The sequence below is a fragment of the Sciurus carolinensis genome, chromosome 8, assembly GCF_902686445.1.
Source record: "Sciurus carolinensis chromosome 8, mSciCar1.2, whole genome shotgun sequence".
NCBI classification, from domain to species: Eukaryota; Metazoa; Chordata; class Mammalia; order Rodentia; family Sciuridae; genus Sciurus; species Sciurus carolinensis.
In genome coordinates this window covers 122,081,079-122,102,106 of record NC_062220.1, presented here as the reverse complement: position 1 = coordinate 122,102,106, position 21,028 = coordinate 122,081,079, and the positions used below count along the sequence as shown (strand labels likewise).

The following is a 21,028-nucleotide window of genomic DNA, read 5'->3' as shown; positions in this document are numbered from 1 at the left end:
AGAATCTCCAAGAACTATGGGACATCATGAAAAGACCAAATTTAAGAATTATTGGGATTGAGGAAGGCACAGAGATTCAAACCAAAGGAATGAATAACCTATTCAATGAAATAATATCAGAAAATTTCCCAAACCTGAAGAATGAAATGGAAAATCAAATACAAGAGGCTTACAGAACACCAAATGCACAAAATCACAACAGATCCACACCAAGGAATATTGTAATGAAAATGCCTAATGTTCAAAATAAAGATCGGATTTTGAAGGCCATGAGAGAAAAGTATCAGATTACATATAGGGGGAGACCAATACGGATATCAGCAGACTTCTCAACCCAGACTCTAAAAGCTAGAAGGGCCTGGAACAACATATTTCAAGCTCTGAAAGAACATGGTTACCAACCAAGAATCCTATACCTAGCAAAATTAACCTTCAGATTTGAAGATGAAATAAAATCCTTCCATGATAAACAAAAGTTAAAAGAATTTACAAATAGAAAGCCTGTGCTACAGAATGTTCTCAACAAAATATTCCATGAGGAGGAAATGAAAAACAAAAATGGAGGTCAGCAAAGGGAGGAACTATCTTAAGAGAAAAACCACTCAAAGGAGAAACCAAGCCAAATTAAAAACCAAAAATAAGCCCAAATGACTGGAAATACAAATCATATCTCAATAATAACCCTGAACATTAATGGCCTACATTAAACTCATCAATCAAAAGACATAGACTGGCAGAATGGATTAAAAAGAAAGACCCAACAATATGCTGCCTGCAAGAGACTCATCTCATAGAAAAAGACATCCACAGACTAAAGGTGAAAGGATGGGAAAAAACCTACCATGCACATGGATTCAGTAAAAAAGTGGGAGTTTCCATCCTTATATCAGATAAAGTGGACTTCAAGCCAAAGTTGTCAGAAGGGATAAAGAAGGACATTTCGTACTGCTTAAGGGAAACATAAATCAGGAAGACATAACGATAGTAAATATTTATGCCCCAAACAATGGTGCATCCCTGTATGTCAAACAAATCCTTCTCAATTTCAGGAGTCAAATAGACCACAACACAATAATTCTGGGTGACTTTAATGCACCGCTGTCACCACTAGATAGATCTTCCAAACAAAAACCAAACAAAGAAACCATAGAACTCAATAACACAATCAATAACCTAGACTTAATAGACACATATAGAATATTCCATCCATCGATGAGCAGATTCACTTTCTTCTCAGCAGCACATGGAATCTTCTTGAAAATAGACCATATGTTATGCCACAAAGCAGCCCTTAGAAAATGCAAAAAAATAGAGATACTGCCTTGTGTTCTATCAGATCATAATGAACTGAGAGTAAAAATCAATGACAAAATAAAAAACAGAAATTACTCCAACACCTGGAGACTAAATAATATGCTATTGAATGAAACATGGATAACAGAAAACATCAGGGAGGAGATAAAAAAATTCTTAGAGGTCAATGAGAATGACGATACAACGTATCAGAATCTCTGGGACACTGAAAGCTGTACGAAGAGGAAAATTCATTGCTTGGAGCGCATTCCAGAAAAGACTGAAAAGTCAACAACTAAATGACCTAACATTACAGCTCAAAGCCCTAGAAAAAGAAGAACAGAATAACAGCAAAAGTAGTAGATACAGCCACATCAATATGCATAGCTGCTCAATTCACAATAGTCAGACTGTGGAACTGTTGTGCCCAGAGGCTCGAGACCCCACAAAGACCACCAGAGACCACGGTCAATGCAAGCAACAAAGAGTCATTTATTAGCAAGCTCGAGCCTGGTCCTCCGTGCACTCGGAAACCGGTGATGCTAAGAGGCCCTGAGCCCTCGTTTAGCAGGGTTTATATAATGAAAGGCAAGCAGTTATACAGTGTTCTTTCTAATTGGTTAACATATAAAATTGTAAAGCACGTTATCTTAAGTTCTGGGTCACCCTGACCTCTGAGAGGAGGGTTGTCGTTAGCAAGGTTTGCTCTTGGATCAGCCCCCTGGCCTTCACAGATAAGATACGAGATGAAAATTCTTTGCCACTTTTACGAGGGGTTGAGGGAAGTTTGGGAAGAGCTTGTATTTACACAGAGCCCTGTGTTTACACAGGTGCGGGCTCCCTCTATCTTTACAGAACCAACCTAGATGTCCTTCAATTGATGAATGGATAAAGAAACTGTGGTATATATATACAATGGAATATTACTCAGCTATAAAGAATAATAAAATTATGGCATTTGCATGGATGAAATTGGAGAATATCATGCTAAGTGAGATAAGCCAATCTCAAAAAACCAAAGGATGAATGATCTCGCTGATAAGCAGATGATGACACATAATGGGGGGTAGGAGGGGTTAGTGTTAGGGTTAGGGTTAGGTTTAGGGTTAGGGTTAGGGAGGGTGGCAAGAATGGAGGAAGGAAGGACTGTATAGAGGGAAAAGAGGGGTGGGAGGGGTGGGGGGAAGGGAAAAAATAACAGAATGAATCAAACAACTTTACCCTATGTAAATTTATGATTACACAAATGATATTCCTTTACTCCATGTACAAACAGAGAAAAAACATGTATCCCATTTGTTTACAATACAAATAAATAAATAAATAAATAAAAAAGGAAAAACACCTAGCTCACACAAAAGAGCCATTGGTAAAATAAAACAAAATGGGTTATTACAAAAATTTCATAGGAAATGTATTCGCCTCCATTTTATTGAAATTTTATTCAGGAGGAGGGAGGAAGAGGTTATTTAAAAGTTATTTGCATTATACCCAAATGAACCTTAAGTATTTTACAGGACTTTCCCAAACCCTGTGTCATGTACCTAAACTGTTACCTGAAGTTTCATGGCTCAGACTGCAGCCAGTGAACCATCATCTGTGTTCTTAAGGAACACCTGCTTGGTTTCCATCTTCCCTGCAAATGCATAACTGGTTAAATGTACACTGAGATTTAGGAGAAAAGAACAGGGAATCAAGAGAGCTACACATTATTTTATTTATCTCCATTTTACATTAAGTATAACTATGTATTTTATACACACACACACACACACACACACACACACCCTGGCAGGAGGATCACAAGTTCAAAGCCAGCCTCAGCAACTTAGCAAGTTAACTTATCTCTAAGGAACATAGTGAAACCCTGTCTCAAAAAAATAAAAATAAAAAGGAATGGGGATGTAGCTTAGGAGTAGAGTACCCCTGGGTTAAATTCCCAGTACCTTAAAAAAAAAATTATACAAAATATGTAGGTCAAACATGCACTAGTGAAATTCAAACACATGATCACTTTTTGACTAAAATGTCTGAAATAAACTTAAGAAACTTCAGATTAAAAAAGAAGTAGTAGAAGACAGGACATAATTAAAATCAGAGCTGAAATCAATGAAATTTAAACAAAAGAAACAATTCAAAAAATTGACAAAGCAAAAAGTTGGTTGTTTGAAAAAGTAAACAAAATAGACAAAGCCTTAGCCACACTAACAAAGAGAAGGAGAGAGAAAACTCAAATTACTAAAATTCGTGATGAAAAAGGAAATATCACGACAGACACCACTGAGATATACATAACATAATGAGAAGCTACTTCGAAAATCTATATTCCAACAAAATAGAAACTACTGAAGACATTGACAAATTTCTAGAGACATATGCTCCTCCCAAACTGAACCAAATTTAAACAGATCAATATCAAGCAATGAAATACAAGAAGCCATTAAAAATCTACCATCCAAGAAGCCCAGAACCAGACGGATTCTCAGCCGAGCTCTACAAGACCTTCAGAGAAGAATTCATTCCAATACTTCTCAAAGTATTCCAGGAAATAGAAAAGGAGGGTACCTTACCAAACTCATTCTATGAAGCTAATATCACCCTCATACCCAAACCAGGAAAAGATACATCAAGGAAAGAAAATTTTAGACCAATATCCTTGATGAATATAGATGCAAAGATCCTTAATAAAATATTGGCAAACTGTATCCAAAAACATATTAAGAAAATCGTGCACCACGATCAAGTGGGGTTCATCCCTGGAATGCAAGGATTGTTTAACATCAGTAAATCAATAAACATAATCCATCATGTCAATAGACTTAAGGATAAGAATCATATGGTTATTTCAATTGACGCAGAAAAAGCATTCGACAAAATACAACACTCCTTCATGCTCAAAACACTAGAAAAAATAGGGATAGTAGGAACATGCCTGAACATTGTAAAGGCTATTTATGCTAAGCCCATGGCCAACATCATTCTTTTTTTTTTTTTTTTTTTTTTTAGTGCTGGGGATCAAACCCAGGGCCTTGTGCTTGCAAGGCAAGCACTTTACCAACTGAGCTGTCTCCCCAGCCCACAACATCATTCTTAATGGAGAAAAACTGAAACCATTCCCTTTAAAAATGGGAACAAGACAGGGATGTCCTCTTTCACCACTTCTATTCACCATTGTCCTTGAAACTCTAGCCAGAACAATTAGACAGACTAAAGAAATTAAAGGAATACGAATAGGAAAAGAGGAACTTAAGCTGTCACTATTTGCTGATGACATGATTCTATATTTAGAGGACCCAAAAAACTCCTCCAGAAAACTTCTAGACCTCATCAATGAATTCAGCAAAATAGCAGGCTATAAAATCAACACACATAAATCTAAAACATTTTTATATGCAAGCGACGAAACAGCTGAAAGGGAAATGAGGAAAACAACTCCATTTGCAATAGCCTCAAAAAAAATAAAATACTTGGGAATCAATCTAACCAAAGAGGTAAAAGATCTCTACGATGAAAACTACAAAACATTGAAGAAAGAAATTGAGGAAGACCTTAGAAGATGGAAAGATATCCCATGTTCTTGGATAGGCAGAATTAATATTGTCAAAATGGCCATACTACCAAAAGTGCTATATAGATTCAATGCAATTCCAATTAAAATCCCAATGGTGTACATTACAGAAATAGAGCAAGCAATTATGAAATTCATTTGGAAGAATAAGAAACCCAGAATAGCTAAAGCAATCCTTAGCAAGAAGAATGAAACAGGGGGTATCGCAATACCAGAACTTCAACTATACTACAAAGCAATAGTAACAAAAAAGGCATGGTATTGGCACCAAAATCTACAGGTAGATCAATGGTACAGAATAAAGGACACGGACACAAACCCAAATAAATACAATTTTCTCATACTAGACAAAGGTGCCAAAAATATGCAATGGAGAAAAGATAGCTTCTTCAACAAGTGGTGCTGGGAAAACTGGAAATCCATATGCAACAGAATGAAACTAAACACCTATTTCTCACCCGGCACAAAAATCAAATCACAATGGATCAAGGACCTTGAAATCAGACCAGAGACCCTGCATCTTATAGAATAAAAAGTAGGTCCAAATCTTCAACTTGTTGGCTTAGCATCAGACTTCCTTAACAGGACTCTCATAGCATAAGAAATAAAAGCAAGAATCAATAACTGAGACAGATTCAAACTAAATATCTTTCTCTCAGCAAAGGAAACTATCAGCAATGCGAAGAGAGAGCCTACAGAGTGGGAGAAAATCTTTGCCACTCATACTTCAGATAGAGCATTAATTTCCAGAATATATAAAGAACTCAAAAAACTCTACGCCAAGAATACAAATAACCCAAACAACAAATGGGCTAAGGATATGAACAGATACTTCACAAAAGAAGATCTACAAGCAATCAACAAACATATGAAAAAATGTTCACCATCTTTAGCAATAAGAAATGCAAATCAAAACTACACTAAGATTCCATCTCACCCCAATTAGAATGGCGATTATCGAGAATACAAGCAACAATAGGTGTTGGAGAGGATGTGGAGAAAAAGGTACACTCATACATTGCTGGTGGGGCTGCAAATCAGTGCAGCCACTCTGGAAAGCAGTGTGGAGATTCCTTAGAAAACTTGAAATGGACCCACCATTTGACCCAGCTATCCCACTCCTCGTCCTAAACCCAAAGGACTTAAAATCAGCATACTACAGAGATACAGCCACATCAATGTTCATAGCTGCTCAATTCACAATAGCCAGACTGTGGAACCAACCTAGATGCCCTTCAACTGATGAATGGATAAAGAAACTGTGGTATGTGTGTGTGTGTGTGTGTGTGTGTATAATGGAATATTAGTCAGCTATAAAGAATGATAAGATTATGGCATTTGCAGGCAAATGGATGAAATTGGAGAATATCATGCTAAGTGAGCTAAGCCAATCTCAAAAAGCAAAGGACAAATGATCTCACTGATAAGCAGATGATGACACATAATGAGGAGTGGGAGGGGGGCAAGACTGGAGGAAGAAGGGTCTGTATAGAGGGAAAAGAGGGGTGGGAGGGGTGGAGGGAGGGAAAAGAGGGGTGGGAGGGGTGGGGGGGAGGAAAAAATAACAATGAATCAAATATCATTACCCTATGTAAATGTATGATTACGCAAATGGTATGCTGTTACTCCATGTGCAAATAGAAACAACATGTATCCCATTTTTTTACAATAAAAATAAATTAAAATTTAAAAAAAGAAGAAGAAGTGTTCAGATATTGCCCAGTTACCAAGTGCTCAATGGGAATGACTTTTCTACACCTGGTAAAGCACAGAAGAGGGGGTTGTCATGATTTTCCATAGATGGCGGTAAAGCCTCTTGGAGACCATCGTGTTTGGAAAAACTGAATAAAGAACGGGGAGGCGGGGGCTGGGGAGATAGCTCAGTCAGTAGAGTGCTTGCCTTGTAAGCACAGGGCCCTGGGTTCGATTCCCCAGCACCCCCCCCCCAAAAAAAAAAAAAAAAAAAAAGAACGGGGAGGCAAGCACACTGGGGCTCCCAGCTAAGTGTTGGAGACAGAACGTTCACAAGCGATCACTTGCACGATAATGTCCAGCTTCACAACGGTGCCAAAGGTGCCCCAACCTATGGATTTGAGGACGCTCTTAAAGCCGCTTTCGCACTGCTGCCATCAGCGACTCTACAGCCTTCCCGCCAAAATCCTATCCAACCAGAGAGCTCCATCTTCTCGGCATCGAGTAATTACCAATCAAAATAGAATCTGGGGCCTCGGCCCGCCCTGAGGAGCTCTGGACCAATGAACAACTGGGCATTAGGAGGGTTAAGACACCCCAGCACGCGCGGCGAGAGTTGTTAAACGCATTTCAACAGTTGAGGTTGGCGGTGTGCTAAGAAGGTATCGCGGAACTCAACATGGTAAGGTCCTGTGACCTGGCAGAAGGGCAGTGTAGACCAGGCGGGAGGGCATACAAAATCTGCTACGCAACCAGGCGGCTGGGCAGAGGGACCTACTACCAGTGCCTAGGGTGAGGGGCTGAGCTGGGAGAAGGACCAGGAGGAGGACACAAACACATCGGCTTATTCCTTGATGTTCCCCAAGGCAGGAGCGATCCGGATGGAGCGAGGTGTGCAGTGGGGAGGTTAGAAAGCGTGCGGTAAATACTTCTGCTCCCAGAGTTGAGCTGTATAAGAACCAGGGTGGCAGCGGCGTTTAAGAGTTTTTGTTTTAGAAGAAGTCTGTGGATTCACTTGGCAAAACAGAGATGGGTAGGCGGTCTCTAAGAGAACAAAAATACCAATGGGGTCCTACAGAATGGAGGGCGATTCCACAGCTTACTGCTGTAGGATCTACTAAAAATTGTGAGAAGCCCAAAGAGCTTCAATGCCGTTAATACCTACTGAAGTTTCTCATATTTGAAATTAAAACAAGACAAGCTTTAGAAAAAAAAATTAGAGGTTGATAGACCTTTATTTTATTCATTTATTTACATGTGCTGCTAAGAATCAGACCCAGCTGAGAATCACACATGCCAAGGAAGCACGCTACCAATAAACCACAACCCCAGGCTCCAAGACAAGCTTTTAAAATATTTACATATTTGCTTAAAAGGAACACATATTAACATAAATAATAACTATTTAGTCTGAGTATCAAATGTTCGTCATTTTTCCCCACTCGAATATGGTACCCTAAAAGGGTACCTACAGTTCAATGTACTCTGGAAGATGAGGCAAGAGGATCACTTGACCCCAGAAGTTTCAGACCAGTTTGAGCTACATAGCCAGCCCCCTCCTCAAATTTAACACACACACAACAATGGTATACTGTTAAAGTGGCACTTCAGCTTGCAATTCACTCAAGTGCCTTTTCTCAAGGCTACTGTGTTTAGTATCAGGACATGGGTTTTATTTATTAGTTCATTACTCTACTTGAGAACAGAAATGTAATAAAATTAGTAGGTTTTTTTTTTTTGTGGTACTGGGGATCGAACTCAAAAATTAGTAGTTTTAAAATCGCTTCCTCATACACACTGTTCACTGAAACAGATTTTTTCCTTTTTATTCTCAAAGTGTACAGGGTAGGGCCACTGCCCTGACAACTGCTAAGGTGTCAGCAATTTTATCCACCTTTGTGCGCCAACTAGAGACTGGGGAGTTCCACTGGGGACTGTTTTGGGAAAGGAGATCAGTAGAAACAAAAAAGTATTGATTGGAGGAGGCACAGCTTTTATTGTAAAGCAAAGGAAGGGCGGTTTGCAGAATTGGTGGCAGGAAGGGATACACTTGCATAAGTAGGAAACAAGGTCAACTCCCAAGAATATAAAGTCAGAAGATTGGTCTGGGGTTTGAAAGCCTTAGATGAAATTTCAAATAATATTTTCCTGCAGTGCCTGGGATTGAACCCAGGACCTCATACATGCTAGGCAAGCACTGTACCACTGAGCTACATTCCCAACACTCAAATAAATTATTTTCAGAGGAGGCAGAGCTGACCAAAGAAATGTAAAGTTTAAAGGTGAGTGCGAGGGTGGCAGTGATGAATTTACATGGATTTCTCTTGAAAGCAAGGGTGGATTTTCCTGACTGCTTGGATTAGTTTCATTGGTTAATGGAAGATGGAAGTGACCTCTCAGACCACTGAGTGGCTGTTTTCATTTTGTAAATGAGGAAATTAAGAGGGCTGGGACTATAGCTCAGTGATAGAGGACCTGCCTAGCATGTGGGAAGCACTAGGGTTCATCCCTGCATAACCAGAAAAAGGACAGGAGAGGAGAGGAGAGGGGAGGGGAGGGGAGGGAAGAAAAAAGGAAGGAAGGAAGGAAAAGAAAAGAAAAACAAGAAAAACAAAAGTAACTGGGAGATTTGCCAAATCCGATCTTGCTGGTACAGGGTGAGCAGAGTGCCAGTGAAGTCATCCTGTGAAATGCAGAGTGTCTGGATTTCAGCAAGGGCAAATACTGTATCGTTGGGTGGCTTTGAAAGGATTTTTCCAAGAGTGCTAAGGAGTTTCCTCAGAAGAGCAAGTTCCTTATGTTCAAGGGAAATTTCCTGGGGGCTGGAGTTGTGGCTCAGTGGTAGAGCGCTTGCCTGGCATGTGTCAGACCCTGGGTTCGATTTTCAGTACCGCATATAAATAAATAAAAGATTCATTAACTAAAAAATATATTTAAAAAGGGAAATTTCTTGATGCGGTTAAATTATGTAGAGTTTATTTGAGCTAAGGAAACATCACCTGTACAGTTCCCAAAACCAGAGCAGGTTCTGAGATCTCTGACAACATGATCTAAGAGCATGCATTGAAAAACTGAAGTGAAACACAGACACCAACTTAATTGACAATAGCCTAGTCAATCCAACAGCCAAGTGGTTGCAGTTTAACCACTTACTTGTTTAGAGGCGAATTGGTCAACTGACTCCAGGGACTTCTGCAACCAGCCAAGGATTCATTACTGAGATTGAACCCTGAATTGGGTTGGTCTGTTTAGCCCACTGCAGATGCCCAGTTCAGACATGTGGCCTCCTACAAAATATCCTTTAGCACTTGGCATTAGAGAAGTTCTTCCTGGAACTGAATGCTCCCTTCAAGGATGATGGGGGATTGTTGTACCATGTTGATTATTCGTGCCCCCGCCAACTCTGAGATTTGGTGCTCCAATAATAGGAAATAACATAGAGTGGATATAGTTCCTCAATTTATTTGATCTCCTCTATGTATTTATAAGGGTGACTTGTTTACAGTTGAACAAGTAGCTAGTGAGTGTGCAGGTAGTCTCCCCTCAGGAAATAGGTGCTTCATTTAAAATAGGTGCTTTTGTTTTTTGAGAAGACTCTAAAAGGGTACAGTTGATATAGTTATGGTGAGGCTTTTTATTTTCTTGATGGTAAAGAAACCATCAAACTACTGTAATGTAACAGCACTTGTGATATCTGGGAACCATTTCCTAGACTAGAAGAACAGGGGAAGGAATGATTACTAGAAGTGAGAAGGTACCTTTTTGAAGAGTATTGACTGTTGAAAGTAAGTTGTGGCCTAGATAAAGGGACTCAGGCAGTCCATTGTATCTGGCAGGGAGGGAGCATCCTGACCACACTTGCTGTAATCTGAGGTTTCACTACTTGCTACTGGACAAATCAACCAGAAGCCATAGGGCAAGAGATGAAGATGTGTCAGTATCCAAGCACAGTGGCACATACCTATTATTCCAGTCACTGAGGAGGCTGAAGCAGGAGGGAGGCAAGTTTGAGTCCAGTCAGGGCAACTTATTGAGAGCCTGTCTGAAACAAAAAATGAAAAGCGTGGGGTTGTAGTTCAGTGAGAGAGCATCACAGGGTTTAGTTCCCAGTACCCCGTCCCCACACACACAGAGTCTTAACCTCTGTCTTCTAAAGTATCAGACAGGTAATGCTACCTACCCATGAACCAGAGTAGTAGGTGGGGTGGTGATTGACAGAGGGTCAATTTGTGTAGGCAGATGGAAGACACACAGTAACTACCTGGGCTTAGGCCATGGTAATGTGGAACCTAGTCAATCTTTGCCTTGCTTAACTCTTCATTACATTATACATTGCCCAGTGCACAGTCGAACTGCTATATATTCCTCAAAAATACTGTAATAGGCTACAATGAGAAGTTCAATTTTGGCATTACTTGGTTTGCTGGATTTTTTTTTGGCAGTGCTATGGATTGAACCCAGGGTCTTGTGCTTGCTAGGCAAGCACTCTACCAACTGAACTATATCCCCAACCCAGTTTGCAGGCTTTAAAAAGAATCTGGTTTTGCATAAAGGCTTTAGGTTCTGTGGCTGACTCTGCCACTTAACCCCTAGAGTGGTGTAGAGCAATTCAGGTGGTACAGGGATAAAGGGGTAGAAAGTGAAGTTTATGAAAGTGCCAGTCACTGAGGTACTGTTCAAATACTAAATTTTAATGTTTTGCATCCTATGTGGTTTCTTTGGTTTCATGTTTATGTTCTGGTTCCCAGCGCGAGTGTATCTCCATCCACGTGGGGCAGGCGGGTGTCCAGATCGGCAATGCCTGCTGGGAGCTGTACTGCCTTGAACATGGAATTCAGCCCGATGGTCAGATGCCAAGTGACAAAACCATCGGTGGCGGGGATGACTCGTTCAACACGTTCTTCAGCGAAACCGGGGCTGGCAAGCACGTGCCCAGAGCAGTGTTTGTGGACCTGGAACCCACTGTGGTTGGTAGGTGCTCAGGCCCGCAGGGAGGCCTTCCTGGGAGGGTGGGAGAGCCTTGGCAAAGCCCCACGTGGACATCCTCTGCAGAAAGGAGGGATGTTCAAGCATATGCTCCCAACATTGCTGGGTGTGAGAAACTAACTGGTGTGGGACCGAAGGTTCTTGGCTGTGGGACTCAGGCACCTACATCAGGAAACCTGCCCTACAGAGAAAAGCTGCTTAGCCAGCAGTAAGCTGGGCTGTGGAGAGAGTCCCTCCTGGCTGGTTGTCCTGGTCAGGTGGCTCCCATGCACACCCAGTGCAGGATTCACAGCCTTGGTTCCCTCCTTCATGGCACACACTCTGATATGCTGGCTTACTACAGTCCTGACCTGCGTGTAGATGTGGAAATGTAAGTGTAGAACACTCATCAGGTTCCTCTAGATTGGAAGTCTGAGGTGGTTTCCAATAGGAGGTGGAAAAGAGAGCACCTTTCATTGGCCCCCCCTGGGACATAAAAGAATACCCGTTTTCCAACCTGTGTGTCCTGGGCCACATACAGTGTCCTGATGGCACCATCCCGCTGAAGTCATGCTGACCTGGTGACTGCCAGGGTTTTAATCAGTCCCTTGATGTAGCTAGGGGTAGGAAAGAAAGATGTACCTGCAGAATCCCCCACGTGGGTACGTGAGAGCATTTTGCCTTCGGTGGGAACTGGTCCTGCTGGCATTTGTACAACCATTGACTCTCCCTTGCTAGAGCCATAAATGGCATTTGTGGTTTGTGTATCACACAGAGATTTTCCAGCATGTGCTTTGTAGATTCAGCCTTTCCCTGGCCATGTCGATTTTTAGTGAGTACAGTAGGCCTGAGAGACTGTCACTCAGAACACGGGTTTTTTTGGTAGATGAAGTGCGCACGGGGACCTACAGGCAGCTCTTTCACCCAGAGCAGCTGATCACCGGGAAGGAAGATGCAGCCAATAATTATGCCAGAGGCCATTACACCATTGGCAAGGAGATCGTGGACCTGGTCCTGGACCGGATCCGCAAACTGGTAAGAAGAGCGCCAAGAAGCTTCTTGAAGAAGTTCCCAGGTCGGAGGGTAGGTCTCGGATTGTGAAGGGGAGGTCATTTGGGCAGGTCTTAAGTCAGATTCGGGCACCGGACCCAGTTTGCAAAGTCTTATTGCATGGTGTCTGCTGTGATGCCTTTACAGATCTCTCTTGTCTGCTTCGGCCTCTGAGTTAATGCCTGCTGCTTAGGGACTTTATCTGAGTCCACGTGAACTTGTAGAGAGCACAGAGAAGTGAGCCTAGCCTGCTGTAGGTTGGTGGCCTGTCTTCTGCAGCCATTGGCTCACATTGTATCCTTTCTTTTTTTCTCTCTCTTCTTTCTTTGTTTTGCAGTGTTTATGGACTATTTTTACTTGTTTCTGTTAAGTCTTGGGCTGTTTAGTGAAACGTACATTGTATGGTTTGTTGCAGGCGGATCTGTGCACGGGACTGCAGGGCTTCCTCATCTTCCACAGCTTCGGGGGCGGCACCGGCTCTGGGTTTGCTTCCCTGCTCATGGAGCGGCTGTCAGTGGACTATGGCAAGAAGTCCAAGCTGGAATTTGCCATCTACCCAGCCCCGCAGGTGTCCACGGCCGTGGTAGAGCCCTACAACTCCATCCTGACGACCCACACGACCCTCGAACACTCTGACTGTGCCTTCATGGTGGACAACGAAGCCATCTATGACATCTGTCGGCGCAACCTGGACATCGAGCGTCCCACGTACACCAACCTCAATCGTCTGATCGGGCAGATCGTGTCCTCCATCACGGCCTCCCTGCGGTTCGACGGGGCCCTGAACGTGGACCTGACGGAATTCCAGACCAACCTGGTGCCATACCCCCGCATCCACTTCCCCCTGGCCACCTATGCCCCGGTCATCTCGGCCGAGAAAGCCTACCACGAGCAGCTCTCGGTGGCTGAGATCACCAATGCCTGCTTTGAGCCGGCCAACCAGATGGTGAAGTGTGACCCTCGCCACGGCAAGTACATGGCCTGCTGCATGTTGTACAGGGGGGACGTGGTCCCCAAAGACGTCAATGCGGCCATCGCCACCATCAAGACCAAGCGCACCATCCAGTTTGTGGATTGGTGCCCCACTGGCTTTAAGGTACGACTGGGTGCTGTCTAGTCATCGGGCTACTCACGGAGCAGCAGGTGCAGACTTGTGCTGACCCTCCTTAAGGGAGGTTGCCTCTTTTCACGTTAATGAGGCTGCAGGGAGAGCAAGTTTAGTCCTTAATTTGCTATCAGCCTCACACTTTGTCAAATACATTCTGTGCACTCCTTTCTTTAAACCACCCTTTAAAGTTGATGGTGGGATTGGTGTTACCAGTTTCTCAATAGTTTAGAAGACTGAGACTGAGACCCCTTTAAGTGTCCAAAGCCTCAGGGACCCAAAAGTGGTGGGAAAGAGAATTAGAGATGGTCTGACTGCAGACCCTCACCTCACTGCTGGCTTTAGAGATTTTTCAAGGCCTATGATTCCATTTGGGGTGGTCAAATGGTAGGGTTTTGTTTTGTTTTGTTTTGTTTTTTACTTTACTTGGTGTTGCTCACTTATTGTCACTGAATTTTAGGCATTACTTATGTTTTTGTAAATGGATTGTTAAATGTGTATCTCAGGGTTTAAATGTGGGGTAGGTTGCTCTTGCCTCTCCAAACTAGCGCGGGATCTTTGCCTCACACACAAAATCACACTGAAATTTTCATGGCCCCTTAGCCATGTTTTTAAAATATATATATGCACACACATACATAGGCAAACACAATACCTTTATTTTATTTTTATGTGATGCTGAGGATCAAACCCAGGGCCTCACGCATGCTAGGCGAGCACTCCACCACTGAGCCACAACCCCACCCCGCCTTTAATGTCCTAAGGAAATGTCTACTATGGAGAAAGCACCCTGTATGTGGAAGCCAGATCACAGACTATCAGGCTGTAACACCTGTTGGATTACCAGACTAAATGCTTCCCCATTCCTGTGTTCCTCAACTCTTTGCCCTCTGGTTTGTGGATATCAGTCCTTATCCACAGTAGTCTTCCACTGAGACAAAGCTCTGGGCCCACTTTTTTTTTTTTAATTCTTTTAAACCGGTGATTGAACCCAGGGGCTTTTAACCACTTAGCCACAACCCCAACACTTTTTATATCGTATTTTGAGACAGGGTCTGGCTAAGTTGCTTAGATACTCGGTGAATTGCTGAGGCTAACTCTGAACTCAGTCCTCCTGCCTCAACCTCCCAAGTTGCTGGGATTACAGGCATGTCACCACCAAGCCCAGCTGGGCCCTACATTTGTAAGCCCTGATGCATTCCTGAGGTGTTGGGGGAGGTAAAGTTCCAGAGTCATTCCAGATTGAAAACATCACAGGAATCTGTGTTAATCTTCTTCTTCTGATGTGGAATGATGGCCATGGCTTGCCTGTTACAGGAAACTTTTTGAAACCTCTCATCCCCGGTTCACAAAGTCACCTGCACACAGATTATCGGTAAGAGGGTATTTTTAATTTGACATGTTTAAAGTAACTCATGTGGAAGCAGGTAAAATCTGCTACAGACTTTACTGACCTTGAAGTAGTCATCAAATCTTACATAGAGGTTGGCAGACCCTAATTATAGGTTACAGGTAGGAGCTGAAACTGTCCATTCTGTTTCTAATTGTTAAGCCTTTGGTTTGAGCAGAGAAAACATTTTTCAGTAAGTGAGACATTTGGGAGTTGAGGACATATAAAGCAGCCTCAGTTGGGAGGGGATGTGCAAGATGCTTGCCCAGGTTTCCAGTCCTGATGGTTCAGTGCACCAGCAGGGAGGCAGCTCTGTGGGAAAGTGTATGTCACAGCTTCTGTTGTCCCCCTCCAGAAGACCACACGGGCCTCTTCCTTGCTCTAAGTTCCTTTAAAAAAAAAAAAAAAAAAAAAAAAAAAACCTTTTTAGTTGTTAATGGACCTTTATTTTTCATATTTATATGCGGTGCTGGGAATTGCACCCAGTGCCTCACCCATGCTAGGCAAGTGCTCTACAGCTGAGCTACAACCCCAGCCCTCTAAGTTCCTTTTTGTCAGTCACAGTGTGACCTGCACCCATTCTTTTGAAATATTTCCTGAGGGATACACTATTTTCAAGGAGTCTCTTCCCTGCTTAAAACCATTTGATCTTTTTATTATAAAAATTTGGTGACAAAAATATTAAAACAACGTGGAAGGCTGAAAAGTCGAAATCCTCGTTCTCTTCTACTGAGCTTTGTTGTCCTTTGAGAGATGTTTGTGCCTCTTCAAGGCATGCTATGCCTCTTGTAATACTGCTGGCTGACAGCGAGGTCACAGACATGGGCAACAGAAGCATGTTTCTTTCCTGGAGATGGTAGACCCAAATTCCTGCATATAGGTGGCCACACCGAAGGGGAATCTGGAGCACTGCCACTTAGAAGCGCTAGTTGGCTGGGCTTTAAAGTTGTGGGAGGACACCCCTTGATCAGGGTTTGAGCTCCTGTGCCCTTCCCTCTACCCCTTCTAATTCCTCTGGAACCTGGCTATGTGTCTAGCTACTGCTAACTACCTGTTCACCAGGGTAGTGTAGGGTCACCGACTCAACACACTCCCAGGTATTTATGCTCTTTAGTTTCAATATGAGTTCCCCTAGCCTCTGAAGCTCTGCTCCAAGTTTATTGCTAACTGCATAGGTTTCCCTCCCCCATACACATAACTACATAGAATTCAACCGACTCTTTTCTTTAGTGAGTATACATCAAACCTTGAACAAATTGATATACCTGAACCTGGTTCTCATTCATTTTCATGTTATACTTTAGAGGTGTTAATACAATTTTGCTGGTTCCCTATGATGGGGGTTCCTTTCTAGTTTTGCTATTAAGAAATAAGTTTCAACTCTGTACATAAATGCCTCCAACATCTTACTTTGTGCTCTCCTGTGGGTGAAATCTAAAAGCAGAATTGTAGGGTCAAAGTATATTAAATGTTGACAGTTTATGTCCAAAATGCTACCAGTTTGTACAGGGCATTTTTGTTGTTTTTAATTTTTTTTCTCTAAGAGTTTAACCTTTATTTATTTGTTTTTAAGTGGTGCTGAGGATAAGTGCTCTACCACTGAGCTACAATCCCAACCCCAGGGCATTTTTTAAACTGGGACCGCTGCTCCAGTTTTCAGTAAGCTATCATTTGTGAGACCAGTGTCAGTTTCACTCAGTGTTCCTGTTCTCTGGCAGGTGGGCATCAACTACCAGCCCCCCACAGTGGTGCCCGGAGGAGACTTGGCCAAGGTGCAGCGGGCTGTGTGCATGCTGAGCAACACCACTGCCATCGCAGAGGCCTGGGCCCGCCTGGACCATAAGTTCGATCTCATGTATGCCAAGCGGGCCTTTGTGCACTGGTACGTAGGAGAAGGCATGGAGGAAGGGGAATTCTCAGAGGCCCGAGAGGACCTGGCAGCACTGGAGAAGGATTATGAAGAGGTGGGTGTGGATTCTGTGGAAGCAGAAGCTGAAGAAGGGGAAGAATACTGATTGGGAGAGTGTGAGTGGCAACTCTCCCTTTCTCTCTCTCTCTCTCCCGGGCGCACACACTGTAACATTTACAGGATATATTTACCTATTAAAATTTGTATATTGAGGCATTATTTGTCCTGTGTGCTGTACTTTGATCAAACTCCCTGTCTAGATGCCTGCCTTTTCCAGTGGATTCCTCGGGGAAAATATACCCATTTGTTTCTTCTAAGAAATTGGTAGGCATGTCTATGCTTAGTTACTGCATTTCTCCCAGAAAGGCTTCTGAAGGGTTGCCCAAGGGAATTAGAAATGTCTTAAAGCATTCTTTAGACCTTGGCATTCTTCACTGGCAGACACAAACATTGGTTTGTTTCCTGGATCTTCTGGACCGTTAGTCATTTGGGGGTGAAGTGGACTCCGCCTAGGCCGTGTGCCCAAGGGCTGTGTAAACGCATTTCCTATCTTCCATTTCCACAAACGTCCTTAGCCTTCCTCCACTATTCGCATGCTGCTGTGGGAGGTACGACAGAACCTCCAGACCTACCCAAAGTGTATTCAGAAGCCACAGCCCGCGTGAACCCTCTCAAACCCTCGCCCCTGGCAAGATGATTCAAGTTTCGAGCACGGGCTTTCTGTTGGGTTGTTGTTTCTCACAAGAGTCCTAGAACCGTGTGTGTGTGTGCGCGTTCTTGGATTAGTTCTTCCTTCGGGTGATAGGGGTTGCGAAGATCCCGGGGCACCGTGGGCGCGCCATACCGACCATCACCGGGAACCGCTTCAAACGAATGCGGCACTTTACGAAGGGTTAACCTTGGACAGAGGAACGACCCAAGAGAGCGACGAGTATCCCAGGGAGTTAGGATGACGCAGGCGCGACAGAGGGCACGCCCGCAGCTTCCGGCGCCAACCCGCCCCAGCTCGCGAGCGCCGTTCCTTCCCGACGCTCTATGGTACGGACTTCCGCTGAGCTGCACCACTCGCGAGAGTTCCGCGACGCAGCAATGGCGGGACCGTGAGTGCCGCTGACGGGACTCAAAGAAAACGGGCTGGACGGGTTTGGGACGAGATCGGGCTACTAGGGTCCCTACGGGCCACTTTTCCCTGGAGGGTGTGGCGGCTGGGGTCGTGAAGCCACTGTGGGGCCGGACGGCCGCCGGCGACCTAGCTCCCGCCTCTTCCCCAGATGCCCCGCCACTGCTCTGCCGCCGGCTGCTGCACACGGGATACGCGCGAGACGCGCAACCGCGGCATCTCTTTCCACAGGTCGGCGCGCGTGCGTGTTAGTGCGCGAGGGCTGGCTAGCGCATGCGTTTTGTTTTCCGCCGCTTGGAGCCGCGACGGCGCCTTCGTCCCTCCTTCCTCTAGGCCTGTGAGGCTTGAACCTGTGGGTGGGAGGGTGAAGGGATCGGACCGTTTGCGTCTGAGTCCGGTCCCGAAAGAAAGACGGGTCGCCTACCAGGCTTCGACTTGGTCCTCTCTCTTACCGGCCAGCTGACGCTCAGCACGCTGCCTGCTTTCTCCAGGGCCCAGTTTTTTCGTCTGTGCCAGGGGTAGCGGGGATGCTTCTCCGCCAGGGTCAAGGGAGGTCTCCTGGCGGCATGTGCAGGGCCTACTCTTCCTCCCTGGGAACTTGAACAGCATGAGTCCAGGGGCTCCGGCAGCCTGGTTCTCACAGGTTTGTGGTTCTGCAGACTTCCCAAGAAGGACAATCCGAGGCGTAGCCTGTGGCTGGCCAACTGTCAGCGCCTGGACCCCAGCGGCCAGGGCCTGTGGGACCCTGCCTCTGAGTACATCTACTTCTGCTCCAAACATTTCGAGGAGAACTGCTTTGAGCTGGTGGGAATCAGGTGGGCTTCTTTGCCAGCCAGCATTGGGGCAGGGTATGGGGTGTCGGAGTAGTAGACAGCAGGACAGCAGTGTCCTGAAGAGGCAGTCGCTGAGCAGCAGCCATGAGGACAGCTTGCCAGGTGGACAGGCAGACATGATTCCAAGAGTGTTTCCTCTTTCCCTTTTGTGTACAATAAAGCCTACTTCCAGGATCACTTTGCCAGTGACACCAGAGAAAAATAGCTGTTTCAGGGAGTGTCGTCACCCAGGCCTCCCAGAAAGCCTAAAAGAATTCTTTTTGCCTTGTCCACTCATCCCTGTTGGTGGAGCTTCTTCGCCCATCTCAGCTTTTAAGAGATTGGTGGGAGTCTGCCTAACTTGGCATTTTTTTCAAACTTGTTAGTTGTGTGTCTTCCATCCTGCCACAATCCCAGTACTGGGGAACCCATGTTGGGTACCAGGGGGAGATGGCCCATGTGGTGGCACTTGTTCTTCAGCTCACTGGGGCTGCTTTTCCCCACAGTGGCTATCACAGGCTGAAGGAAGGGGCGGTTCCCACCATATTTGAGTCTTTTTCCAAATTCAGAACAGCTAAGAACAAAAGAGAGAGTTATCCACCGGGTTCCCTCAGGGTTACCTGATTTTAGAATTCAATAAGCTGTATGTGAAGGGATAGTGCTTGCCTATGATCCTAGCAGTTCAGGAGAACAAGGCAGGAGGATTCCAAGTTCAGAGCTGTTCTGAGCAATTTAGCAAGACCCTGTCTCAAAAAAAAAAAAAATGCATAGCGATGTTGCTCAATGGCTAAGTACCCTTTGATTCAGTCCCTGGTACCAAAAAAAAAAAAAAAAAAAAAAAAAGTCAGAAGCAGTACGTGCTGTGGTTAGGAGATTCCCCACACTTCCACCTCTGACTGAGCAAACAGGGCTTTAGTGTCTACCCAGATGGTACACTTAGGGCACCAACGTTTTCGTGAAGATTTATATGTTGTCAGTACTATAAAATGTGGTCTGTCCATATCTTTCTCCTCTCCAGCTGCTCTGATGATGTCCACATCTTCATTCTTTTTACCTCTTCATGCTGATGTCACCTGCTTTCCTGTGAAAGAAGCCTCAGGACCTGCCATTTTGCCTCTCAGCTCATCTGGGAGGCTGGAACTTGCCCCTGGCCTTGGCCCTGGCAGCCTCTTTGTAGAGTTTCTAGGCCCTTAGGTGCCCAGCCCTCACCAGAGCAGCACTGTTCCTCTCTCAGACTTTGGCCTTTCTCCCACTAAGGTTTCTTGGTATACCTTGCTGCCACCCATCAGAGGCTGTGTTCTAAATATCCAACTTCCAGATGGGCAGTGTCATGTAAAAGACCCACTGCCATCTCCATGCTTGCAGGCACAGGAGCAGTGATTAAGGCTGCAGCTGACTAAGCTGGATCGGCGTAGGCATAGGCAGATGCCTGTCAGACTCTGAAGGAACATGTAAAGGACTTTTGCCATGCAGCTGAGTTGCAGTGTGCCTGAGGGAAGATTCACTCATCAAGGCTAAAGCTTCTTCCGTCCTTAGTATCTGTCAGCACATGATCAAAATTGCATCCATGGGCTGGAGTTCTGGTAGAGCTCTTGCCTAGCTTGTTTGAGGCACTAGGTTCGATTCTCAGCAGCACATATAAATAAATGAATAAAAGAAAGGTCTATCCATATCTAAAAAATATATTTTAAAAATTGCATCCAGGGCTGGGGAGATAGCTTAGTCGGTAGAGTGCTTGCCTTGCAAGCACAAGGCCCTGGGTTCGATCCCCAGCACTGCCAAAAAAAAAAAAAAAAAAAAAAAAAATTGCATCCATAGGACCCACCAGATGCCATATTAAAATAGATTCTAGAAGGCTGCCTGCTCTCTGGCTCAGCTCAGGGTACAAGGCTTATTCCCACCAGTGTCTACAGTCACTAGGGGGATCCAAAATGTGTGGCTGTGGATAGTTGAGAGCCTGGTTCCTAACAACCCCTTCAGTGATAGGGGTGAACAGGTGTTAGACACTCCTGCTTAAACAATGCTTTGCCCCATATGGTTCTTTGGACAGTGCCAGGCACTCTAACTTGGATCCCAAAACAACATTAATTGAAGCAAGCTAGCCCCTTTAAGAACATTCATAAT

General features: G+C 44.4%; 2 protein-coding genes across 3 annotated transcripts; both read left to right on the top strand.

Moving 5' to 3' along the window:
• The first annotated feature begins 11,304 nt into the window (after positions 1 to 11,304).
• Positions 11,305 to 17,181, top strand: LOC124990878 (tubulin alpha-3 chain). Its single transcript, XM_047561376.1, has 4 exons — positions 11,305 to 11,524; positions 12,405 to 12,553; positions 12,984 to 13,664; positions 16,782 to 17,181. The coding sequence occupies exons 1-4, from the start codon at positions 11,404 to 11,406 to the stop codon at positions 17,076 to 17,078; spliced, it is 1,248 nt and encodes a 415-aa protein (XP_047417332.1). The 5' UTR covers positions 11,305 to 11,403; the 3' UTR covers positions 17,079 to 17,181.
• An 853-nt stretch (positions 17,182 to 18,034) lies between these two features.
• Positions 18,035 to 20,609, top strand: LOC124990879 (THAP domain-containing protein 7-like). Of its 2 annotated transcripts, none has more exons than XM_047561378.1 (3): positions 18,035 to 18,323; positions 18,752 to 18,907; positions 19,923 to 20,609. In XM_047561378.1, exons 1-3 carry the CDS (start codon positions 18,244 to 18,246, stop codon positions 19,969 to 19,971), a joined length of 285 nt encoding a protein of 94 aa, XP_047417334.1. In that variant the 5' UTR covers positions 18,035 to 18,243; the 3' UTR covers positions 19,972 to 20,609. The 2 variants fall into 2 exon arrangements, with proteins under 2 accessions (XP_047417334.1, XP_047417333.1); XM_047561377.1 differs by lacking the exon at positions 19,923 to 20,609 and adding an exon at positions 19,411 to 19,712.
• The last annotated feature ends 419 nt before the right edge of the window (positions 20,610 to 21,028 follow it).